Source organism: Macrobrachium nipponense, chromosome 20, assembly GCF_015104395.2.
Source record: "Macrobrachium nipponense isolate FS-2020 chromosome 20, ASM1510439v2, whole genome shotgun sequence".
In the NCBI taxonomy this organism is placed as follows: Eukaryota; Metazoa; Arthropoda; class Malacostraca; order Decapoda; family Palaemonidae; genus Macrobrachium; species Macrobrachium nipponense.
The window spans coordinates 21,457,853-21,483,785 of NC_061089.1; the positions used below are offsets into that span (position 1 = coordinate 21,457,853).

The 25,933-nt window shown below is 48.3% G+C and overlaps 1 protein-coding gene across 2 annotated transcripts in view; it reads right to left on the reverse strand.

Annotated features, from left to right (window-relative positions):
- The window catches only part of LOC135223030 (AP-4 complex accessory subunit Tepsin-like), a 38,872-nt gene that overhangs the window by 5,483 nt on the left and 7,456 nt on the right, over positions 1-25,933 (reverse strand). For both annotated transcript variants that reach the window (XM_064261541.1, XM_064261548.1), the window contains exons 3-4: positions 1,911-2,002; positions 301-462 (exon numbers count right to left, since the gene is read on the reverse strand). In XM_064261541.1, the coding sequence (XP_064117611.1) occupies positions 301-462; positions 1,911-2,002 (254 nt within the window). The remainder of the gene's footprint in view (positions 1-300; positions 463-1,910; positions 2,003-25,933) is intronic.

The following is a 25,933-nucleotide window of genomic DNA, read 5'->3' on the forward strand; positions in this document are numbered from 1 at the left end:
TAAGTTAATCTGGATTAAACTGTTTTTAAAGAATGATTTAGCATTTACAATAGGGCAATATAAAAAGATACAAGTGAATTTTAACAACTGCACATGTTCAACACTAGACATCAAATGTTAATAAATCTATACTAAATTGCTATACTTCATTTTAATTTCATCTAAACATTAAAACCACTATGAAATAGTATAATATGCACATTAAAACTGAAGAACTAATGCTAAAAGTACCAAAGTAATTAAAGTTTTGGTGCTTTACTTTTCTATTATGCTACAGAAAAATACCATTAATATTGTCACCTGAATTGCTGAACTTAGGAACAGCTGTGGAGTATTTGCTAAAACTGGATCAGGTGGACCTCCAGCAGATGAGGCCTTCCTAAGTTCACCATCCTTCCCCCTCAAATAAATCCTCACACCAAAATGTCCACGAGAACAAACTTGATGAAGTATTCGGACAACCTGCAAAAGTTAATTTTTCCTTATCTAACAGCTTTGCTTATTTAGAGGAGGATGATGATTAAAATTACTTTAATTGTAAATTTTTTTCGGCAAAAATCCCCACAATTAAAATTTTTAAACAGTAAATATTAGTAATAACTTAGACTACGTATTTGGTAATTTGGCAATCTCCATGACAGAGAGAGAGAGAGAGAGAGAGAGAGAGATTCTTACATCATTCATGTAAAATTTTTTTGCTGGCATATACAGTGTATTGGTATACATATACAGTGGTCCCCCCGTATTCGCGGGGGATGCGTACCAGACCCCCCCGTGAATAGTTAGAACCCGCGAATGTTTGGAACCCCTATAAAAATGCTAAAAACAGCCTCTTTTGTTAGTTAAAACTCAAGAAAAACCACTAAAAATGTTCATACTTGGTATTTTTAATAGTTTTATCACAAAAAGTGCATTTTATGATGAAATTGATCAAAAAACCAGGAATTTGTGGATATTTCTCATAGAAAAATACCGCGAATGTGCGAATTTTCCGCGAATAATGCGGGGAAACATTCCCGAGAGAAATCCGCGAATGTGTGAGTCCGCGAATCTGGAGAACGCAAATACGGGGGCCCACTGTACAGCACATACCAATTTTGGGAACATACAGTGCTACTTTGGGAACTTACAGATACCCTTTACGTAATCCATGATCTTTGTAACCTTCCTTTCAATATTTATGTATTTTGAAGCTTCTTACTTGCAATTATTCAATTTATGGTATGTAGGGGAGGGAAAAAGTGAATCTTTCATGTTAGATGGTCTGCTCCTCACAAAATAAAATAAAATCAAATACAATACACAGCACAGCTGTAGGGTAGTAAAGTATCAATTTTAACATTGTTGGCAAATATGTAATTTATAGGTAGGCTAAAGGAGTAGCTGAGCAAGATGGTAATTGATGAAAGCACAATGTTCAGTTGAAATATGATGACTAATGCATAATGAAGGTGGCTGCTTATTAAACTGGTAATTTATATAACCCGTATGATCTTCCATTTGCATAAAGAAAAGACAACTTTTATGCATCTTATCTTAACATAACAGTTACTATGTACTGAAAAATAAGTGTTTCCTTAACATTTCTTGAGACAAAACTTATTTGATTAATCTTAAAGTATTCCATTTTTTTCTTGCATAATGCCTATATAATTGAAAGCTGAATGTTTAAAATTATAAAGTATTATGCTTTGTCACTTGAATCTAACATGGTGTATAAGAGACCAAAGTAGTTTGTGTTTACATTTACGGGTGGAACTGGTTAACTGTCACTAAAACCAGTTGCTAATCCAGATGATAAACTTGTACACTTGGGCTTCACCTAGTATGGTACAATGTGAATCCCCCTTTTTTTTGGAAAAAGCATGTTTTATATGCCAGAAAATATGATATGTACAGTTGTTACATACCTTTTGCTTCCCAGGCCACGAAGAAATCTGTAAACGTGCAAGCATAAAATCTACTAAGTGCTGGCGATGCCCAGATGACTGATGACTTAGTTCTTGAAAAAATATCTAAGGAAAAGTATTCTTATTTTATTTATAACTCCACAATATTGCAGTTTTTTCAGTTAACTTTAAAATCATACTTTACCTATTCAATACGGAATTCAACCATTTAAAAACACAAGCATGATCTGAACAACTAAGAACATAAGCAAAATCCTACCAAAGATACTGTCTCCCAATCTGCAGTCAGGATTATACTTGCAAATTTATGGGTTTGTATAAAAAGCATTAGCTTTGTTCTGAAAGTTTCATTTTCTAACCTTAGCCTCAGACACTTCTCAATGGTATACTTGAGACTCTGATCTTTGAATAAACTATAGGTATCAAAGAATAACACAAAAATGATATTGTTAGTATACAATAAAGTTTTGTACATACTTACCCGGCAGATATATACTTAGCTTATGTCTCTGACGTCCCGACAGAATTCAAAACTCGCGGCACACGCTACAAGTAGGTCAGGTGATCACCCTCTCCCGCCGCTGGGTGGTGGGAATAGGAACCATTCCCGTTTTCAGAAAAGATTTTCTCTTACACCTATCTCCTGAGGGGAGGATGGGTGGGCCATTCATCGTATATATCTGCCGGGTAAGTATGTACAAAACTTTATTGTATACTAACAATATCATTTTTGTACATGTAACTTCCCCGGCAGATATATACTTAGCTGATTGACACCCTTGGTGGCGGGTAAGAGATAGTTACTCAATATAAACAACAATAAAAACAGGGAAACAACATCTGTTGTAGGTCATATATATAAACTTATTAAAACCTTGGTTCCTACCTTATTGGGCAGAAGACTTCATGATTACTGTCTATGAGTCTGCTTGCCTCAAGAGTTTCAGTGGGGATGAGACCTGACACTGATAGCTCTTCTGGATCGTGTCAATGGGGGCGAGCCCGCTTACTTGACTCAGCCTTGTCTTGGATCATACCAATGGGGGCTGACCCACTTACATGGTAGAGCCTTCACCTTTGTCATATCAACAGGGACTAACCCTCTTACATGACAGAGCCTAGGTCCAAATCACTAACAAGGAGCACGAAAAACCAATCCCGCCCACCAGACCACACTACATTTGTTAACACTACGATTTGAAAGGAGCATTCCCAAGACACCTTCCAATCGACCATAAAAACACAACACCAAAAAACGTTTAAAATTACTAACTTAACTAACTATAAAGGATTAGGTTCAGCTCCTTGCCCCAGCAACGAATCCGCAGACACGAATGGTCCGAGAGAGAAGCACTTATCATAAGTGACTCGCACGTCTCTTAAGTAATTTGATGCAAAAACCGAATTGCACCTCCAATAGGTGGATTCGACAAGAGTCTGTATCGACATATTCCTATGATACGCTAAAGAGGTAGCTACAGCTCTGACCTCATGTGCTTTGACTCTTAGAAGCCTTAAATGTTCCTCTTCACAGGAAGCATGCGCTTCTTTGACAACGTCTTTAATAAAATAAGCTTGAGCATTCTTAGAAATCATCCTCTTAGGATTTCTTACGGAACACCAAAGGCTATCCACATTTCCACCAAGTAGCTTCTTCCTCTCTAGGTAGAACTTGAGGATCCTGACTGGGCACAATGTCCTCTCTAAGTCTCTCCCTACCAAAGAGGACAGTCCCTTAATCTCAAAAGTCCTTGGCCATGGTTTAGAAGGATTTTCGTTCTTTGCTAAGAACAGGGGATTAAAGGAGCATACTGCAGAATCTTCCTTAAAGCCCACAGTTCCTTCTAAAGCCTGAAGTTCACTAACTCTCTTAGCAGAGGCTAGTGCAAAGAGAAAGAGAGACTTTCTAGTCAAGTCTCTGAATGAGGAATTTTGAGGAGGTTCGAATTTCTCAGACATTAAATATCTAAGAACCACATCCAGGTTCCAACTAGGTGGTCTTATAGTCTTGGACTTTGAAGTTTCAAAGGACCTTAACAAGTCATGCAAATCCTTGTCCTCCGAGATATTAAGTCCTCTATGTCTAAAAACAGATGAGAGCATGCTTTTATATCCCCTTATTGTGGTAACAGCCAGATTGCATTTCTCCCTCAAATAAAGGAGAAAATCAGCTATTTCAGTTACAGAGGTACTGGAAGAAGATACTTTCTGGGACCTGGCCCATCTTCAGAACACCTCCCACTTCGACTGGTACACGCGAAGAGTTGAAGGTCTTCTGGCTCTAGCAATTGCCTTTGCAGCCTTGCGTGAAAACCCCCTCACTCTGACGAGTCCTTCGACAGTCTGAAGGCAGTCAGACTGAGCGGGGAGGTTTTTGTGGTATCTGTCGAAGTGGGGCTGTCTGAGAAGATCCTTCCGCAGTGGAAGGGCCCTCGGGAAATCTATCATCCATTCCAGTACCTCTGTGTACCAATCTTGGGCTGGCCAGAATGGGGCGATGAGGGTCAGTTTGGCTGCCTCCGCCGAGACGAACTTCCTTACCACTTCTCCTATTATCTTGAAAGGAGGAAAAGCGTACCCGTCGATCCCCTTCCAATCCAGAAGGAGACCGTCCACTGCAACTGCCTTTGGATCTGAAATCGGAGAGCAGTAGTTCTCCAACCTCGCATTCCAATTCGTTGTGAACATGGAATTTTTATTCTAAAATTAATATTAATAATACTTACCTGTATAATTTATCTAGCCCTAAATCCCCAAAAACCGCACCAAAATTTACCACATTGGCAACCCTGTTACCTCCTATTCTGTCCGCCAGTTGGCAACACTGTCGTTGACAGATACAAAAACCTTCCCTCAAATCAGTTGTGATAGGCAGATCGTGGGGTAGGATGGGTGGGACTAGATAAATTATACAGGTAAGTATTATTAATATTAATTTTAGAATAAAAATTCCATATTAATAAACATTACCTTAATATAATTTATCTAGCCCGATTAACCACATTGAAACGGAGGAGGGAATCTGAATACAATTTCCCCTTCGGACAGAATAGGAGAAAACAAACAAAGAAATATATATCATAGGCAGTCAAAACTCAACCCAAGGTCTAAGATACTAACAATTCAAAGTCTCCTACCATAATGCCACCAAACTGCGGTAGCACAGGACAAGGAGTAAGTGCATAGTCAGTCCGTCTGTACTAAAGTCAGGTGACCGACCAGGTGACCAGTCAGACGAATTGCGGACAGCAAGGCTGCACCCTGAAGACTATCAAGCACTATTCTTTCCCTAAAGGATGAGTGTCTGGACTGTCTGGGCGATTCAAAGCTAAGCAAACCTTGGGGGTGTATCAACGCAACCCGACGTCGCCAGCAACGAATCGGCTCATGAGCAACTCCTAACTTGAGCTTTCTGGTGCCAAGAGAAAGGAGCGCGTGGAGCAAAAGGCGATTCAGTCCCAAAGGACGAATGCCTGACAGTCCAACCTGGTCTCATGTTACACGATCATCGGGGGTGTATCAACGCAACCGACTTCGTCAACAAGAAACTCAGGGCTACTAAATGTCGCCTGATCTCACACGAGTGTCTGACTCCGAGAAAACAGGTGAGACAAAAAGTAGATGGTGAGCGAGTCACCAGATGACAGCAGACGATCCATTGACTAATTCCCTGTCCAGGACAGTGGAAGAAGCAGGAGTCGTCAGGACAAGCGAACCAGTGGCTAGTCCTAGGTCAGCATCGACTCTGGGAGAAGCATAGTCGCCAGTGCCGACAACCCAGTGGCTGGAACCATTTCACACTGACAATGGAAGCAGCATGAGTTGCCAAGCAGTCAGTCCTTGTCATCAACAACACCTAAATACCAAACTGCCTAATTCCCATTATAACTACGTCAAAAACTGCCATGGGTTATAATACAAAAACAAAAAATATATACAACAAAACAAAAATTAATGAATAATATACAGGTAGCAACAAAACGTAAAACAGGAAGACTACCTAATTCTCCTGTCTGACGACCTGTCCTGCCATCACCAACGGGCCCAAAGAACGAAGGTCGCCCTAGAACAGAGAAATATCCCTCAAGTAAAAAGAGGCAAAAACAGAATTAGAACGCCAAGTCGCCGCCTCAAGCACCTTGGCGACTGAGACCTTCTTCATAAAAGCTACTGATGTAGCAACTGCTCTAATACTGTGTGCTCTCGGCGTCTGGTCTTCCCCAGCAGCCGAACCACCAGTTTTAACGATCAGATCTCTGAGAAAAAAGGATACACCATTCTTTGAAATAGGTCTCTTGACATTTCGGGGTGAAACAAACAGATGACAGGGACGACCCTGAATGTCCTTCGTGCGGCGTAAATAACATGAGAGCGCCCTAACAGGGCAAAGAATTAATTCCTCATTTAAATTACCAACAAAGTCGACCAGCGACTTCAGTACGAAAGACCTGGGAATGGGATTATCAGACGATTCAGTCTTTGCGACAAATTCAGGAAGGTATGACAAAATCATGTCTTGTCCAGATCTGGCAACCAGAAAAGAGAGTGCTTGCAGTTCACACACCCTCTTGGCTGTAGCCAGTGAGACAAGGAAGAGTGTCTTAGAAGAGAGGTCCCTAAATTTGGCAGAATTCAGAGGCTCAAACGGAGGGAACCTTAAGGACTTTGTTAACGTCCCATGTCGGAGGCGAACACTGCGGCCTGGGTCGAGATAGGGAAAAAGATCGACGTAAATCTCTAATGACATAAGATGAAGAGATCTCAGGGAGCCTTGCCTTAAAAACATAGGAAAGCATAGACCTATAACCCTTAATGCACGAAGGTGACAGGGCCCTGTCATGATGTAAATGAACTAAAAACTCTGCTACTTTCGGTAAGGAAGGTCTAGAAATTGAATGTCCTTGAGACTTACACCAACGTCTGTAAAACCGACCATTTAGCCTGATAATTTACTCTGGTTGATTGCAGTCTGGCAAGAGCCAACTGTCGCGCCACTCTGGAGGAGAACCCTTCGTGCTTGGAGAACCTCCTGACAGTCTCCAGGCATGAAGATGAAGCATGTGGAGCCTCTGATGGAACCGATGAAAATGGGTTGTTTGAGAAGATCTGGTCTCTCTGGCAGGCGAATGGGGGGTTCCACCAGTGCTTCCAGAAGGTCGGGAAACCACTCCTTCCTGTGGCCAGAAGGGGGCGATCAAGGTGAGATCCAGACGCTTGGTTGCCCTCACTTTGTTGAGGACTGACCTCACCAGAGAGAACGGAGGAAAAGCATAGGCTTGAAGTCCCTCCCAGTCCTGCAAAAGAGAGTCTGTCCCGGCACTCTGAGGAGTCTGGTAAGGGGCGAAGAATATCTGGCACCGAAAATTCAGTGGGGTGGCAAACAGATCGACTGTGATAGGCCATTTCTTCCTGAGGCTGTCGAAGACTTCCTGGCAAAGTGTCCACTCCGACCCTTGAACTTCGTTCGGTCTCGACAAGGCGTCTGCTAAGACGTTGTGATGGCCCAGGATAAACTGAGGGACCAACGTAATCCCCCTGTCTTCTGCCCAACACAGGATTGATCGGGCTTCTTGAGTGAGAAGATCCGACTGTCTCGTACTTGGTTTCTCAAGTACGAGACTGCTGTGGTGTTGTCGACAAAGATCGCGACAACCGACTCCAACAGTTGTTCCTGAAATGAAAGAAGGCCTAGGTACACTGCCCTCAGTTCCCTCCAATTTATTGACATGATCCTCTCCTCCTCTAACCAAAGGCCCGAAGCGGCTTCGGAGCCCAGGTGTGCGCCCCAACCTTGATCCGAGGCGTCTGACCAAAACATTAGGTCCGGAGGAACCGAAAGAAGAGATGTACCTGACTTGAGGCGGTGAACTTGCATCCACCAACGGAGATCCTTCCAACATTGTGGAGAAGAGGCGACTATCGTGTCCTCGGACACGAAATCCCATGACTGGCGAAGTGTCGACTGAAGGGACCTCATTCTGAGACGACCTCCGGGAACCAGTTGGATGAGGGATGACAAATGGCCCAGGAGAGACCTCCAAAGAGAAACTGGCTGTGTTACGGAGGACAAAAATTCTTCGATCAGACTCAGAAGCTTGTCTATCTGTTTCTGAGCGGGAGAAGCCCTCAAAATCTGGGAATTCAAAACAATCCCAAGATAAGTCATGATCTGGCAAGGGATTAGATTGGACTTGTCGAAGTTGACACGAATGCCCAACTCGACACAAAGAGACAGAACTATCTCCCTCGACCGGAGACATTTCTCTAGAGATTCGGCCTGACTAGCCAATCGTCCAGATACCGAAGCATCCTTACATTTAACTGATGCAGAATAGCTGAAACAGGAGCCATCACCGAGAAAAGACCTGTGGAGCAGTGGTGAGGCCGAAACAAAGGGTCTTGAACTGGAAAACTCCCGAGTCCGTGAAAAACCGAAGGTAAGGTCTGCTTCTTGGATGGATGGGGATTTGCAGATAAGCATCCTGCAGATCGATGGAAATCATCCAGTCCCCCCTCCTGACGGATGAAAGAACAGTCTGGACCGTCTCCATCCTGAACTTGGACTTTAGAATGAACTTGTTCAAAACCGAAAGATCTATGATGGGGCGCCAGGCACCCGAGGCCTTTAGAACTACAAACATCCGAGAGTAAAACCCGGGAGAAGGAGGAGCTCGCTCTATGGCATCCTTCTCCAAGAGGGCCGAAAGCTCCTTCTCCAAGGCTTGACCCCTAATTGAGTGAGGGGAATAACTGCTGAACTCGAGAGGACGATTGGAAAGTGGAGGTCTGGAAACAAAAGGGATCTCGTAACCTTCCTTCAGGACCTCCACCACCCAAGCATCCACCGCTCTCCCTGCCAAGCTGACCAATGGCGGGAGAGACAAGCTCCTACTGCGGTCTCCAGGCGAGGTGATGACTCCTACTTCCGAAAATTCTTACGCAGAGACAAGGAAGAAGAAGAAGAAGAAGGTCCTCCTGGAGGTTGAGCTCTTTCTCTGCCCTTAGAGCCACGCCAAGAACCTCTCCCGCGTTTCAAAGGGTGAGCACCAGAGGATGAAGAAGAGGCACCAGCAACCTGAGATGTACTCTGGAAAAAAGAGCCAGAAGGAGGTTGTTGGGCTGGAGCAGAAGGTACAGATCTGGTCCTAAACTTACGCTTACTCCTTGAAGGAACGGGAGGAAGATCAGAGGAAAAAGCTCTTGATAAGGCCAGTGAGCTTGGGAAGAGGCATCACCTTGATGTTCCTTCAAAACCTCAGAAAGCACAGAAATATCGAAAAGGAAATCGCCAAAAGGGGAAGAGGACAACAGACGGGTTCTCTGAATCTCCGATACAGAGGAGGGTAACTGCGACAAATACAGGTTACGCCTTAGAGAAACAAGAAAGGCCTGCATTGAAGCAGCACAAGCTCGTTCTGATGTACAGAAGCAATTGAAATGGATGAGCAGAATTTCTCTAAAAAAGAGGAGCATCAGGAGGAACAAACCCGGAGTCCTGATATACATTAAAAGCCCTCCGAGGACCCACATATTGAAGGATTGAGCTTCTTGTAAGGAGCTCATAACAGACTCCATAGCAATAAAATCTTCAATTGAGACAGAGACCGAAGCCTTAGAAGGCAAGGGTTGACTTGAAAGTCGGACAAAATCAGGATTTGGCTTGGGGGGTCGAGAGAATGAAGAATCATCCGCCACCTAGTAAACTCCTCTCCGGTGTCGTAAAAGAGAAGAGAGCTTCTCTTCCCTTCCCCGATCACCTTTCGAAAGTTTAGCGGCAACGTCCGCCCTCACTCTCGCGAACCTCTGGGCAAAGGGGGAAAACGTAAAAATTCCCGTGACCGGGAAGGACCGTCAAGAAAAATCCCTTCTGTAATACAACGAGGCGGAGGCTGCTTCTGCTCTTTAGGCCTCGCCTGAGGAAGAAAACTCAAAATTAAATCAAAAAGTTTCTTGAATTTCTACATCATGACATCCATTCGAGGAAACATCAATATCACACGAATCCGCGTCATCATCATCATCATCGTCAGATCCTAACTTAGAAACTTCCCCTGAAGTAAAATACCTGATGACTAGCTATCTTAGGTCTGACACTAATATCCCTCCCCCCTTCTCCTAAATAAGAGCCCTTTGGCACTGTTACGGGACTAACAGGGGACACGTTGGGTAAAGATTCGTTAGGCACCTGCCCGGACCGGATCCCCCTAGGCCTTCGCCACGACGGGGTTCACAAGCCGGGGTATCTGTCGCACCGTTACCCATGGTGCTGTCGACAGGTACCTGACGAGGAGCTGAAAATGAATCTAAAAGTGTTAGACATTCTAGTAAAGGCTTCTTGAAAATTCTCTGACAGATTGTTAAACTTAGCTGAAATATCTCTATCTAGACTAAGCTGTAATTTCTTAAAATTCTGTTTCTAGGTAGTTTCCATTGCCAAAATCTTTGAATCTACATCAGAAATAACTTCACTAATTACCGGTTGTACAGGGGGCAAAGCATCAATTAATTCGGAATCGGAGTCGTACGATACCGAAACCGAAGAGCCAGAACCATGAGCGCCCAAGTCAAAGAATTCGTTAGATACAGTTCTAGCAATCGATTTCTTTTTCTCCTTAACCGATCTTTTACGCTGCAAGATTGTTTGGCGTTTCATATAAGCAGTCATATCCTCGTCAGACCAGGGCTTACATACGTCACAACGAGAAGTCAAGTCACAAACCTGTCCACGACAAGAGCTACAAATGTCATGGGGTTCATACTCCCTGCTAATCATCCTTGTCCCACAAACCGGGCAGTTCCTGATGTTGCTGGCAGAAGGAAGCATCGTAATTTCTTGGTAATCCATTGTAGAATTGGACAGGTCAGTAGTTCCAGGTCGCGCAAAAGTTCGTAATTTAAGATAAGAACCACAACAGAAATCAAAGTTGATTCACTATTTCGTGATGTAATGCGTGAGTGGTAATTCACATAAAGTCTCATTTAACAAATAATGAAAGCTTTAAAGGCACAAAAATGTTTAAGGAAATTTATAAAGAGTGGCCGTGATGTAAACAACACGGGCGCTCGTTAACAACTGATTTGAGGGAAGGTTTTTGTATCTGTCAACAACAGTGTTGCCAACTGGCGGACAGAATAGGAGGTAACAGGGTTGCCAATGTGGTAAATTTTGGTGCGGTTTTTGGGGATTTAGGGCTAGATAAATTATATTAAGGTAATGTTTATTAATAGGTCGATATTGGGTCTCCCCCCAGAGGTCCCAAATCTCGTTGCACACTTCTGAATGCAGAGTCCATTCCGTGGAAAGGACCTGATCTCTTCTGCTCAGAAGATCTGCTCTCACGTTCTTTTCCCCCTGGATGAACCTGGTTAGAAGAGTTATTCGCCGTTCCTCGGTCCAAAGAAGAAGCTCCTTTGCTTTCTCGAACAGGGAGAAGGAGTGTCCCTCCCTGTTTCCTTATATAAGCTAGAGCTGTCGTGTTGTCCGAATTCACTTGCAACACGGCACCCAAGACTTGAGATTCGAAGTGAACGAGAGCTAGATGGACTGCTGCTAGTTCCTTCTTGTTGATATGCCAGGACACCTGTTCCCCACTCCAGGTGCCTGACACTTCTCTCGAGCCTAGAGTCGCTCCCCATCCTTTTTCCGAGGCGTCTGTAAATAACACTAGGCGAGGGCTCGACAATTGAAGGGAGAGCCCTTGATTTAATCTGTTTGGCTCTAAGCACCAACTGAGGTCCTCCTTTATGCTCTTTGAGAGCTGCAAGGAGTCTGAAAGCTCTTGATGCTTCTGATCCCATTTCTCTCTGAGGAAGAATTGTAGGGGTCTTCAGTGTAGCCTCCCTAGAGAAACGAACTGTTCCAACGAGGAAAGGGTCCCCAGAAGACTCATCAATTCCCTCGCGGAACATTGTTCTTTCTCTAGGAAGGTCGTCACTTTCTGTAAACATCTCTCCTGTTGTTCCTTTGATGGATACACACGAAAACCCCGAGAATCCATCAGAATCCCCAGATAGACAATGCTTTGCTGGGGATTCATCTGGGACTTCCCGAGGTTCAATAACAGTCCCAGGGACTGAACTAGGTCCAGTGTTAATTTCAAGTCCTCCGGACATCGATCTTTTGATTGGGCCCGGATCAGCCAATCGTCGAGATACAACAAGATTCTTACTCCTTCGATATGTAGCCAAATGAGCGGGACATTCTATAAGACCCGTGACACTTGAGGGGCCGTGGCAAGACCGAAGCATAAGGCTCGAAATTGAAAAACTTTGCCCTGTACCATGAATCTTAGGTACCTCCTGGATGAGGGATGGATAGGTACATGAAAATAGGCATCCTGAAGGTCCAGGGACACCATCCAATCCCCTGGACGAAGAGCTGCAAGATCAGAGGAAGTCGTCTCCATCGTGAACTTCGTCTTGACAATGAAGCGATTCAGGGCACTTACGTCCAGGACTGGTCTCCACTTTCCTGAGGCTTTTGGTACAAGAAAAAGACGGTTGTAAAACCCTGGAGATTGCAGGTCTTGAACCCTTTCTATCGCCTCTTTGTCCATCATTTCTTCTACTAGTTGTAGCAGAGCCTGGTTCTTTAAAGAATCTTGGTATCTTGCTGTTAACTCCCTTGGAGTGGTTGTTAAGGGAGGCTTCTCCCTGAAGGGGATAAGGTATCCTCTCTCGAGGATAGAGAGGGACCAGTTGTCCGCCCCTCTCTGAGCCCAGACTTTCGCAAACTTCAGCAGTCTGGCTCCTACTGTAGTCTGGAGGACTACTTTCTCATTGCGGTTTAGGGAAGGGCTTGCGTGCTGGATCTTCCGCTCTTAACCGGTTCCTCCTACTCCTAAGAGAGGGTCTAGCCGTCGTTCTCCCTCGAAAGGGCTGCTGAAAAGCAGGCTTCTCTCTTTTAGCCAAAGGGACTGCCGGTTTCAGTCTTTTTGCCGACTGCGCAAGCAGATTCTGAGTCGCCTTTCCTACCAAGAACTTCTTTGTAGAGGAGACACCGATTTCGTCAAAAAAGAACTGTAGACAGATCTCTTTTTAAGGACTGCCGATCCAAAGAGAGAAGCCACCTCCGTAGATCCATCCATCAAGGCCTTATCCAGACAAGAAAGGACACTCGTTAAAACTTCCATCGAAACAAAGTCTGGATCCTGTGCTCTCTTGGCCAGGGCTCCCAAGGCCCAATCCATAAAATTAAAGACCTCAAGTGTGCGAAATAGACCCTTAAGTAAATGGTCCATTTCGCACATTCCCCATGAGGCCTTTGCCGAATGAAGAGAGCGTCTTCTAGACGAATCCACTAACGCTGAAAAATCAGCATCAGCTGAAGAAGGGAGGCCAAATCCCATTGGCTCTTTCGTGTCATACCAGACACCTGGCTTACCTGCCAACTTCGAAGGAGGGCAGGAAAAAACTGTCTTGCCCGCTTCTTTCTTAGAGAGGAGCCAGTTCTCCAAACTCTTGATGGCTTTCTCCATAGAAAGGGTCGGATTCATTTTCACGAACGAAGAGGACTTGGAAACCTTAGTGCTTGAAAGCAGTGATCCCGGCGAAGGAGGATCTGCAGGACGAAGAGAGTCACCGAACTCTTGAAGAAGCAGGGCTGCCAGTCTCTTGTAATCCGAGACGCCCGCATCTACAGGAAGTTCCTCCTCAGATACCTCTTCAAAGGTAGCATTAGGAGAAGAATGCCTCTTAGGAGAAGGAGTCCTAGAAGGAGAAGCGCTCTTTTCCTTCGAAGGAAGTTTGGTAGCGGAAGGAAGACCACTCCCCGAAGAGATCCTATTGCCTGAAGAAACAGTTTCTACTGGGAAGGGGCCTAGCAGAAGAAGAATGCCTGCTTCTTCTCAAAGGATCTTGCTGCCTGAGAGGGGAAGAGCTCACATCTTTACAGGAAACTCTATCAGGAGTAGGGCGAGAATCCCGTAACAGGCTCTTTCCAGGCTCTTGGCGCCTGTGAGGAGAGGCGCTAGCGTCACGTCGGTAGCGTCTATCAGGCGCTACGCGCCTTGGGGTAGAAAAACGTCTGCTCTCATCCTGGCTCCTACCAGGAGAGGGGTTTACTTCCTTCCGAAGACTCTTGCGAGAAGGTAAACTCGGAACTCCTAAGGCGAGCCTAACAGGAGTAGGGCGTACAGAAACCATCATGCTCTTTTCAGGCTCCTGGCGTCTGCGTGGAGAGGCGCTACCGTCCCGTTCTGGGTGCCTGGAAGGAGTAAAACGCCTGGTTGAAGAATACCGTTTAACATCACGATGGCGCTTGCTAGGAGAGGCGCTAAAATCTCTCCGAGAACGTCTGGGGGGCAAGATTTCTTCTTCTCTCTCTCTGCGTCCCCGTGAATAACGGAGACTATCCTGTTCCTTAAGATAGCGGAGAGGCGCTTCTATCTCTCAGAGAACGCCTATAAGGAGAAGAACATTCTTTACTCCTACGAAAGGATCGACTATCCTGGCTCCTGTCAGGAGAGGGGCTTGCGCCCTTATTCGGGCGTCTAAACGAATGCGGGATCCTACTAGAAGAAGCTCTTCTGGTCGGAGTAGTAGATCGTTCTCGAAAGGGAGAGGCGTATAGCAACGATCTTGTTGGGGAGTAGCACCTTCCAGGAGAGAGACGCCTACCAGAGTCCGAACGCCGACTTGACGACCGTCTCTTAAGAGAGCTCTTTACTGGAAGAGAGACGTCCTTCCTGCAAGAAGGCTCCTTAGACAGCGAGCCTACTAACGAGGATAACTGCTCCTGCAGTCCTACCAAGAACTTCTTTGTAGAAGCACGAATTCCTTCCGGAGAAGAAACAGGAGACTTCATCGCTCTCTTCTTCTGAGCGGGAGAATACTCCGGAAAAGGCTCTGGGCTGGAACCTAATGCATCTCCTGCAGGCGCCTTCCAGGCTCTCTTCAGAGGGCGCGACTTAGACGCGGAGCTCCATCCGCGTCTCGGAGAAGTAGAATCCGAGTCGGAAAAACACTTCCTAAGGACGCTTTGTCTATAGCTGTCCAAGGCAGCCTGGGACGAGTCTACAGGGTCCGGCCGAATAAAAGGACGCTGACCGTTGGGAATACTCTACATCCCCCTTGCGGCTTTCGACATTCCTCCTCCCTTGGTCATGGGAGTCTGAAAGAGGTCTAGGCCTAGGAGCAATGCGGAGTCGGTCAGACTCCCCCTCCACTACACTGGGGACACTGTACACTTCACTGCACACTTCACTCTTACCTTCCATTTCTCATAATTGCCTTTGCAAATTACGGATCGACGCTTCCATTGCAGCTTTCTCCGATCGAGACGAATCTACGATTTCGCTGCGGGGGGAAGGAGCTGAACCTGCGTTAGCAGTAGGAGAAAATACATTGGAAATAGAAAGATTGTCCTGATCCAAAGAGCAGGACCTACTTGAACTTTTAGCAGCTTTCCTAATTCTATCTTTCTCCAACTTATTTACATACGCAGTCAAACTCTTCCATTGCACTTCAGTCAAACTCAAACATTCGTCACATGTGTTACTAACTGAGCATTCATTCCCCCTACATTTAACACAAATAGTGTGAGGGTCCACCGAAGCTTTCGGCAGTCTCACCTTACATCCTTCTTTCACACAAACTCTAAAACGAGTTTCAGGCACAACATCAGCCATAATGAAGAATCCTAAGCAAATCCATATAACGGTTCCAAAATCAGCGTTTATACCAAAGCAAAAGAAAAAGAATACTTCACCAAAAACAATCCTTAGCCAAAGCAAGCAGAATTCCGTGCAGGAGGAACTAACAACGATGTTGCTAGCACCGGCGACAGAGAAAATCTGTTCTGAAAACGGGAATGGTTCCTATTCCCGCCACCCAGCGGTGGGAGAGGGTGATCATCTGATTTACCTGTAGCGTGTGCCGCGAGTTTTGAATTCTGTTGGGACGTCAGAGACATAAGCTAAGTATATATCTGCCGGGGAAATTGCATTTACAAAAATGACAATTTGACGAAAATTGCATTTTTCCTAACTATACAAACCTGAGGTCCTTTAACAATAGGAAGGTAACTAGCGGCAGCTGGGACGGTCGTAAGCTTCGAACAAGGGGAGAACGGTAGTTAACTGCTTGTCCGATCGTGCGCGCGCCCGCGCGCCCGAGAGGTGAAGAATCACTTTTGCTTTAGGCCCATGCAAAAAGTTGCAGAGTGAGGGGTGGCATGAGGTGGGACTATATGTAAAGGACCTCAGGTTTGTATAGTTAGGAAAAATGCAATTTTCGACAAATTGTCATTTGTTCCGATACGTAATACAAACCCTCGGTCCTTTAACAATAGGAAGACTCACTTCTTGGTGGGAGGAATCTGAGTCTTTTTGGTGAACAGACTGGTGTTCGTCCAACCCTGGAGTGCCTCCCTGGTCGTAAGAGCAAGGGAGGGATCCAAACCTCTGTCCGATTGATCGGGGTCGTGCACCGCAGGATCAATGGTCAGACCTCTGGGCCAAGTACTAAGAGAGAGGCAAGCGTATCTCTTCGTACCAGCAAGCAAGAACTTGTTCCTGTTTGCAAGAGACAATCATAAAATGATGGGTTTGTCTCAATTTGGCATCCACTTCCTCCCCCTTGTTGGAGGAAGTGGTGGATATTTACTCCTATCCCTACTGAAAGGGATAGGATGGTGCTCTATTGAGTAGCTCACTGCATCTCGTCCTTACCCAGCAGGGTGACGACCGTGTCCCTCTACCCAAAGGTAGAGGGAAGAAAAAGATTGGGAAGAGGAGCCAGTCACACTCTCATTCCTCATCCATTCTTACGGTCACACCAGGACTCGATGCTGTTCAGCCTGCGACGGGTCTGGGTTAACTACACAACGTGTTGAGCAACCACCACGGTTCCCAAGGGAAAAAAGATCCAAGGAACTGTGGGCAATATCCTGAAGGTAGAAGGAGGTGCATTGCGGTGGCCGGCCCGGTTGGACCAGGCGCCTGCCTTCATTACCTGCGCCACGGAGAAGTTCTTGCGGAACGCGAGAGAATGATGAAGAGGCTCCACACTCATCCTGGGTGTCGAGTTTTCTTCAGACAGCTCCGTCGCACCTTCACAGGAACAAAGCAGCATAGCCTTCGTATCGGAGGCGGTGACGTCCATTAGGGAGGGTATTGTGAAGGACTCGAACCAATCGTCAGTTACCGAAGGGTTCTGAGTCTTCGCTACGGAAGATCGGTACGAAATCGAGCGTCACCAAATCCCCATCCCTTTGTGCTTGACTTCTCAAGAAGAAGTCCATGCAGTTACCTAAGACGAAAAGAAGGGAATAGTCGTATGACCTATCCCTTCTCGACTTTGGTTATGTACAGTACTCATACTGACAAGCTTTATTAAGACGAAGTAATGATTGCTCTGGAAACAAAACCCCGAACTAAGTCACAGCATAGTTCGTAACTGACTCGGACGCTCTGACAGCTGCCGACTGACTGGTTTTCGGAATCAGTAGAGGCAAGTTGTCCAAGCATCCGGTAAGTTCACGTGGACCTTCGCCCTTTAAAGAGTTATGCTGAGAGACCAAACAAATAAAATATTTGTTAGTCACCGATGCCGGACGGCGCGGCGATGATTCTCCTTAATGCATAAGCTCAAAACAAAAGGCGAAAGTCAATTGCCTTCAAAAGACCGAGGTCCCTGATGGCAAGAAAATCTCATAGACTTTGAATCTCAGCTTAAGGAGAAACAACACTATGTGAACGTTGAAGACGAAGGTAGGCAATGAATGCAACCTACGTCTTCCAGCTGAATCGAGAGAAGGAATCTCAAGATTCTAAACCTGTGCTTACAAATGACTGAAAACTCTAACCGCCATTTCATTGCTGTCCGTTGTGCAATGAAAGCGGGCGTTCTTCAGTAATGAAACACAGGGGGAGAGCCGCTTGAAGAACTTGCTTCTCATGGGCTGAACGTTTGGAAGTAGAGCTGGCATGGTGTGGGAGTAGGCGATGTCTTTCAATACATCTGCTAATCCGGGGTGAACAATGAACAATTGTACACCTCCGAATACAAGATATTTTTGAGGACAACTCAGATTCCGCAAAATCATTCGCATTCAGCGGGATACGATACAGCAAGAGACTATTACAGAATTCTGTTACCGTGCGGGTAAAACAGAAGATGAGAGTCGAATAGATATCTCTGTTTAAAATTCTCGCAATACCGAAGACGATGAATACTAGCGTTTCTCAGCAGTAGAATGGTCATTCATGTATGCGAGAATCCCCGTTAGCAGAGACTTAAAGTCCGTGATTGTTGGGCAGAGATACGGTTGTTATTCAATCAAAGCAGGTGAGAAAGACATAAACAACCGTCTATATCAAAGCGGCAGCTGATACTGAAATGCCTCGGGCAATTCAATACGCAGTAGCTGTCGCTGACTCGTCATCCTGAGTTGCCAAGTAATCCTTTCCACGAAGGAATGCGTTCGGCTAGAACCACGAGCATAAAAAAAAGATATGCTCGAGCAATTATTTTAGAAGAAGAAACGAATTTAGGTAAATATAAAAGCTAAAATGGTGTTGTTGTGACAACACCATAAGTATATAAAATTGAAACTGGAAACTCCTGGGAGGTTGCAGGCAACCCGGGTTTGCAAGTTCAATTAGAATACTTTTTTCGTCTAAGTCGCAATCCGTAGAATAACCAGGATATGCGCCTACCCCTCGGACCATTCAACTGCTTAGCAGAATCATGTCGCGAGGTTAATATACGTAGTAATGTTTGTAGGATTCTGAACAACGATCTCCATCCTAAATTCTTTCCTTCAAGAAAACAAAAAATAAGGATTGGAGATCGACCCACCTTCGTTCTCTATTAAAAGAGAGTGAAGGAGAGTCTTCCTCGAAGGAAAGCTTCAATGGTGAACAGAATACTAAGACGATAAGTTCCAGCCAAACTGGATATTCCCGTCCGTTCTTCTCTATTCCAGGTTGGTCGCCTACTGTGAGATAGTCTTCTTTCAGCAGCAGTCTTCTTCCTAATGCTAGAAATTCCAGGAATTCGAGCATAGGCGAGGTTCCCGATTATCGTGTAACATATCGGGGATTCTCGTCTCGCTCACTTTGGACTGTGGTCTCGCCTAAGTGTTTGGAGATCGTAAGAAACTCTAAACACTCTGAATGCGCTAGAAATTCCGTAGAATTCTAAGCAGTCTGCGAAACCCCCACCGAATTCGTCAAACGATATCCGGCTGGTTGGTCCTCTCGATTCCCGTAGAAATCGAGAATGGGGCAGGATCCCTCCTCAACGACCGGGGCTTACGTCAGGTAGACCCGAAGGTCCCCCCTGGTAGCGCAGTCCCCAACGTGGGATCCTACAGAGAAATCTCTGTAGGATCCTTCCCCTTTCCCTCGTAGCCGTAAGGAGAGAGGGAATGGTGGGGGAGGAATTGGATACTCGCTCGCCTTCCCAGTGGAAACTAGCAGTTGGAGAAGAGATTAGGAGCAGCCATCGCCTTGCGGCGATGGCCTCTCAGAGTCTGGGAAAACGTATCGTCAGGAGAAAACGTTTTTCCCGAGGAGGGGTTACGAACTCTCACTGTAGGTAAGGGTCTGCCGCCACTGTGAACGTCGTCTGGGTGGGGCTGATCGACACCTGACAGGGAGAGAGCCGATACCGTCCTCCGACTCATTCCAGTCCTCGTCGAGGTCGAAACCTCTCAGGAGGACCGAAGGAGTATTTAAATACGGTGTCCGAAGACACGTAGAAACGCCGTTGTCGCAGTAGAGGAGGTGGAAGTAGCTTGATCGACCGGCCAGAACTGAGAGAGCCTTCTTGTCCGGAGACGAGAGACTCTGTTCAAGACAGAATCGGTAAGCTCCGATCGCGGCATACCCACCGTCGGTTTGGGTTCCCTCTCGGGCCCCAAAACGACTCGAGCAGAGACATGGGCTCTGCTGGTGGGAGCGGCGATCCTTCCCCCCGGTCGTTGTGCTGACGAATCAGTGCAATAACCTGGGTAAAGTTACTCTGAATCTCGGAAGTTACAAGCGTTCTTGAGGAGTAGGACCGTCCAGTCCCTCCAACAAGAGCAGCTCCCAGGACCCTCCTCCTTCAGAAGAAGGACAGCAACAGATCCCTGACGGTTGCCTCCAATCACTTGGCGCGTAAGTCCTGGTTGGTCCTAAGACCAACCTGGCACGTTGCGGCGTCGTGACGGGATCGTGAGCGGCGCATCTCTCACCGATCACTCCTATATACCTAGCTCTTCCTGGCGTATGCCGAGGAAGTTGAAGTATCGGAGAGACAGAACTGACGCTACGACCCCCTCCTCTCCCCCTGACGGTCGCCTCCAATCACTTGCGCGTACGTCCTGGTTGGTCCTAAGACCATACGTGGGCACGTGCGCGTCGTGACGGGATCGTGAGCGGCGCACCTCTCACGATCACTCCTAGCTACCTCGCTCTTCCCGGTGTAGCCCGAGGAAGTTGAAGGTAGTGGAGAGACAGACCTGACGCTCCCCCCCCCCTCGCTGGCAGGACCAGCATACGTGGGGGGCTGCAGCCGATCACCAACCCGCGGTGGGGATCGATCTGCATGGCCTGGCCGTGCCGCTCCACCTGTGCGAGCGGCTCGACTGAGCACGTCGACCCCGGTCCCGTGCGTCAGACGAGCTGCTGCTGGTCACCGTATCCGCCCGGGGTCCCTGTGGGAGCGGCGGTCAGGTGACCTGCCAGAGCTCGCCTTTCGCCGTGAGACCCCGTGAGCGTCCTCGCGGCACGTCAAAACCGCGTGGTACCAGCCGAGGCTGGTACCGTACGGTCGAGGGGGACCTGGGGGCCCAACCTCCTTCCCAGCCTCAACCCGTGGCCGGTCAGAGACCGTCACGTCCACCCCCGAGGTAACCGGCTGGTCGCTGCGAGAGCGGCCGCTGGCCTGGCGAGAGTCACCTGAGCGGCTCTCGACAGGTCTTCTGCTCCGTGCCTCCTGGTCATGACGCTGAGCGAACTCAGGCGTCTTTAACTTTGGCTGCACGGTCGGACCCGAAGAGATCGTACACTCGGAACTTCTCGCGGACGAGGAAACCGAGCCGGTACTGGCTTAGCAGCAGAGCTTGCCAAGACCAGGCGAGGGTGTACCAGCGGTAGCCAGCACACCCTTGGTCCCCGTCTTCTTCTTCTTCTCAGAAGGGGGGAGACGGGCCCCGGTGTTCCCGAAGGAACACGGAGGTACCAGCAGAAGAACCCCCCCCCCCCGTCACACCGGAATGTGACGAGCCCTTCGAAGTTCCCGAAGGAGTCTTCTTAGGGGGAATAACAAAACCCGGTTACCAGCTGGTCGCTGCGATGGAGCGGGCCGCTGGCCTGGCGAGAGTCACCTGAGCGGTTCTCGCCAGCCTTCTGCTCCGTGCCGTGGTCTTGGCGCCGAGCGAACTCTGGCGCCGAAACTTTGGCTGCACGGTCTCCCGAGGGAGAGCGTACACTCGGGATCTCCCGCGAACGAGAGACCGAGCCGGAAACCTGGCGTAGCGGCATCGCCGCTAGCACCAGGCGAGGAAGTACCAGAGCTAACCGATACTCCTCTGGTCCCCGTCTATCTCTTCCTTACGGAACGGGGAGACGGGCCCCGCTCCCGAAGGAGCAGGAGGACCAGCAGAAGGACCCCCCCACCCCCCGTCCACCGAGGTGGGACGGGCCCTTAGAAGTTCCCGAAGGAGACTTCTTAGTGGGGGGGGAGGCAGCCTTCTTCTTCTTCGGCTTATGGGCCTTAGAAGTCGAAGGGGAAGAGGCAGCAACAGACGAAGATGACACCTTCCTCTTCTTCGTCAGCTCACGCAGGACAGTCGTCAGGTCCTCCATCCAGGCCGGAGTCGGGCCTATTGCCGAAGCAACACGGCCCGACTGCACCTGTCCGGAAGGACTGGGACTGGGGTGGGGAAGACACCATGGGCAGGACCAGCATGGACAGGCGCAGGAACCAGGAGCGACAGGAACAGCAACCAGCTCAGGAGCGGCAGGAACAGCGGCCAGCGTAAACACAGACAAGGGACAGCCAAGCCAGTAGCGGGAACCACATCAGCGACAGGTACGGCAGGCCCAGCCATCGCCTCGTAGAATCATCGGCAGCCAGCGTGGTACTGGCGGCCGGTCCAGGGGCGAGCTGCTGGAACAGCGGAAGTCTGGGGCAGGCAACACGAAGAAAACACAGGCGGCGGCGGCATACCCCTCCTCGGTACGACGGCGGCGACCGGCCCTAGAAGCGGCAGACGGCGTCACCGACACAGCATGGGGAGTGTAGACCAGCGGGGGGAAGCAGCATAAGCGGCCGTGAAGGTTGTAGTGAGAACACTCCAAGGTCACCGCCCCAGACCTCGCTAGACTCTGCAGCAGATCGTGGATGCTAGCACGCCCTGCAGCCGCAGTGGTCCATACCTGTCCAAGGTCGTCTCCCACGGCTGTAGCACCTGCGGTAGCACAGACAGATTAGTAAGAGGGGTTCCCTCACGCAGGGGGGGGGAGGACATGCCCCACCCCGAACGGAAGGAAGACCCCAAAAACAAAATACGAGGAAGCTGAGCGGGGGGGCAGGAAAGAAGACGAAGAATCGGATACCAAGGGAGTCGCGGGAGAGCTTTCCGACGACTTCCTGGCAGACCTTCGCTTCCCCTACCCCCGCACAGCAGTGAAAAGTAATATGAAAATGAAACAGAATCTGCATTGCGAATCCACTTTCATTGCATTCTATTCATACAAAATAAGAGGCTCTTGCCGAGCGCAATCAAGCTCTCGGCAACGAACGCACAGGGCAAAAATATAATGAAAAAGAGTACTTACATCTTTCAATTACACACTTTCGCCCAAAATACATGACTCGGCGCGAGTGCGCCCGCCCTCGGCACCGAGACATAATTCAAGGGTTCAATTCATGAAAAGAGCGGAAATCGCCGTCTCTACGGCGATAGCTCCATGTTGATTCATAATTAAGTAATGAAAATGAAAACAGTGTACTTACAGTTTCATTTTCAAGTCAAACCAAACCATTAGTAGAAAATGACAATTTGTCGAAAATTGCATTTTTCCTAACTATACAAACCTGAGGTCCTTTAACAATAGGAAGTAGCTAAGCGGCAGCTGGAACGGTCGTAAGCTTCGAACAAGGGGAGAACGGTAGTTAACTGCTTGTCCGATCGTCGCGCGCCGCGCGACTGGGAGGTAAACAAATCACTTTTGCTTTTGGCCCATGCAAAATACGCAGAGTGAGGGGTGGCATGAGGAGGGACTTTATGTTAAAGGACCTCAGGTTTGTATAGTTAGGAAAAATGCAATTTTCGACAAATTGTCATTTGTTCCGATACGTAATACAAACCCTCGGTCCTTTAACAATAGGAAGACTGATTCTTGGTGGGAGGAATCTGAGTCTTTTTGATGAACAGACTGGTGTTCGTCCATCCCTGGAATGCCTCCCTGGTCGTAGAGCGAGGGAGGATCCAAGCCTCTGTCCGATTGATCGGGGTGTGCACCGCAGGATCAATGGTCAGACCTCTGGGCCGAGTACTAAGAGAGAGGCAAGCGTATCTCTTCGTACCAGCATTGTAAGAACTTTTTCCTTTACATGAGCAAATGTAAAGTAATGGGTTTGTCTCATGTGCATCACCACTTCTCCCCCTTGTTGAGAAGTGGTGGATATTTACTCCTATCTCTAGTTAAAGAGATAGGATGGAGCTCTGTTGAATAGCTTACCTGCATCTGACTTCCTTTCCAGCAAGGTAACGACCGTATCCCTCTGCCCACAGGTAGAGGTAGAAAAAGATGGTGAAGAGAAGCAGTCACTCTCTCATTCACACATGCATTCTCCCAGTCATACCAGGAATCGATGCTGTTTCTGCCTGCTCGGGTTGCTGGGTAAGCTTACACAACGTGTTGAGCAGCACCACAGGTCCCAAGGAAAAAGTATCCAAGGACTTTGTGGGCAATATCCCGAAGGTAGAAGGACGTGAAGGTGGTCTGGTTTGGCCCAGACACCTGCCTTCAGGACCTGCTCCACGGAGAAGTTCTTACGGAACGCTAAGGAGGGTCCGATACCTCTGACTTCGTGGGCTCTCGGTCGGAGCGTACGGATGTCGTCGCTACCATCAGCTTCGTACGCTCTCCTGATCACCTCACGTAGCCAGAAAGAAAGCGTGTTTCTTGGAGACTTCTTTCTTGGTAACCCCAGTGCTAACGAAGAGGCGTCGACACTACAGGCCTGAGATGTCGAGTTTCTCTTCAGATAGCGCCGTAGCGCCCTCACAGGACAAAGCAGCATCTCATCCGCATCATTATCGGTGAAGTCCAGGAGGGAGGAGGGGATCGTGAAAGACTCGAACCTGTCGTCAGGGATCGACGGATTCTGAGTCTTAGCTACGAAGTTCGGGACGAAATCGAGCGTCACAGATCCCCAGCCTCTGGTATGTTAACATCATAAGAAAGGCCATGTAGTTCCCCTACTCTCTTCGCCGATGCCAGGGCCAGCAAGAAGAGGGTCTTGAGGGTCAGATCCCTGTCTGACGACTCGGCGGAGTGGCTCGAAGGGTCTTCGAGTCAACTCCTAAGTACGAGAGTCACATCCCACGCAGGGGGCCTGAGTTCCCCTGGGTGGCAAGACCTTTCGAAGCTCCTCATTAGCAATGGATATCTCGAACGAATTCGAGATGTCCAGTCCCCTCAGTTTTAGGACGAGCGCCAGTGCTGCTCTATATCCTTTAACTGTGGGTACTGAGAGGAGCTTCTCTCGGCGAAGAAACACGAGGAAATCCGCTACCTGCTGAAGAAAGTGGCTCTAGAGGAGGACAGACCCCGTCTACGACACCAACCACAGAAGACGGCCCACTTCCCCTGGTACACAGCTGCAGAGGGACTGTCTGACGTGGTCCAGCCATCTCTGTTGCTGCGCTACGAGGAAAAGCCTCTCGTTCGCAAGAGATGGTGGATAACAGCCAGCCGTGAAGTTGAAGGGACTGGACTGCGTGGTGGGTACCGTTCTACGTGTGGCTGGGCCTAGAAGGTTGTGCCAGGTGGGTAGTTCTCTCTGTGCGTCCGCAAGAAGAGCCAGCAGGTCCGGATACCAAACGGCTTGAGGTCGTTTGGGAGCCACCAGGATCATTCTGAGATTGGGAGTGACCAGCGCTCGACTGATCACTTTCCGAATCAGACAGAAGGGAGGAAAGGCGTAAGCGAAAGAGGTTGTCCCAGGGGTGTTGGAGAGCGTCCTCTGCAGCTGCCCATGGGTCCGGCACAGCTGAGAAGAAAACCTGAAGTTTCCTGTTGTGCCGGGTGGCGAACAGGTCTACGACCGGTCGCCCCCACAGGTTGAAGAGCCTTTCCGCCACATCTTGGTGTAGAGACCATTCGGTCCTTATCACCTGATCCCGACGGCTGAGCTTGTCTGCTACTACATTCTTCTTGCCTGGAATGTAGCGTGCTGACAGCTCTATCGAGTGAGCCGTGGCCCACTCGTGAACACCTGCACTGTCAACTGATGGAGCGGAAGAGACACTAGCCCCCCCTGCTGGTTGACATATGCCACTACTGTGGTGTTGTCGCACATCAACACCACTGAGTGTCCCACCAAGCGGTCCCGAAACTCTTGGAGAGCGTTGAACGCCGCCTTGAGTTCCAGGACATTGATGTGAAGGTGCTTTTCGTGATGGTCCCACACACCTGCAGTCAGCAACTCCTCCAGGTGTGCGCCCCATCCCTCGGTCGATGCGTCTGAGAACAGAAGCATCTCCGGGGGGGGAGTGCGTATAGGCACTCCTCTTAAGAGGTTCTTGTCGTCGAGCCACCAGGCTAGGTCCTGCCTCACCTTGTCCGTGATAGCCACGGGAAAGTAAGGAGGATCCCTGGCCTGAGACCAACTCTCCCTTAGCCTCCACTGGAGAGACCGCAGGTGAAGACGCCCGTGAGGGACTAACTTCTCGAGTGACGACAGATGGCCGATCACGACTTGCCATTGCTGTGCTGCCTGTTCCTGCCGCGACAGGAACCGGCCGGCTGCCTCCCTGAATTTGCTGATACGCAAGTCTGCGGGAAAGACTTGCCCTGCTA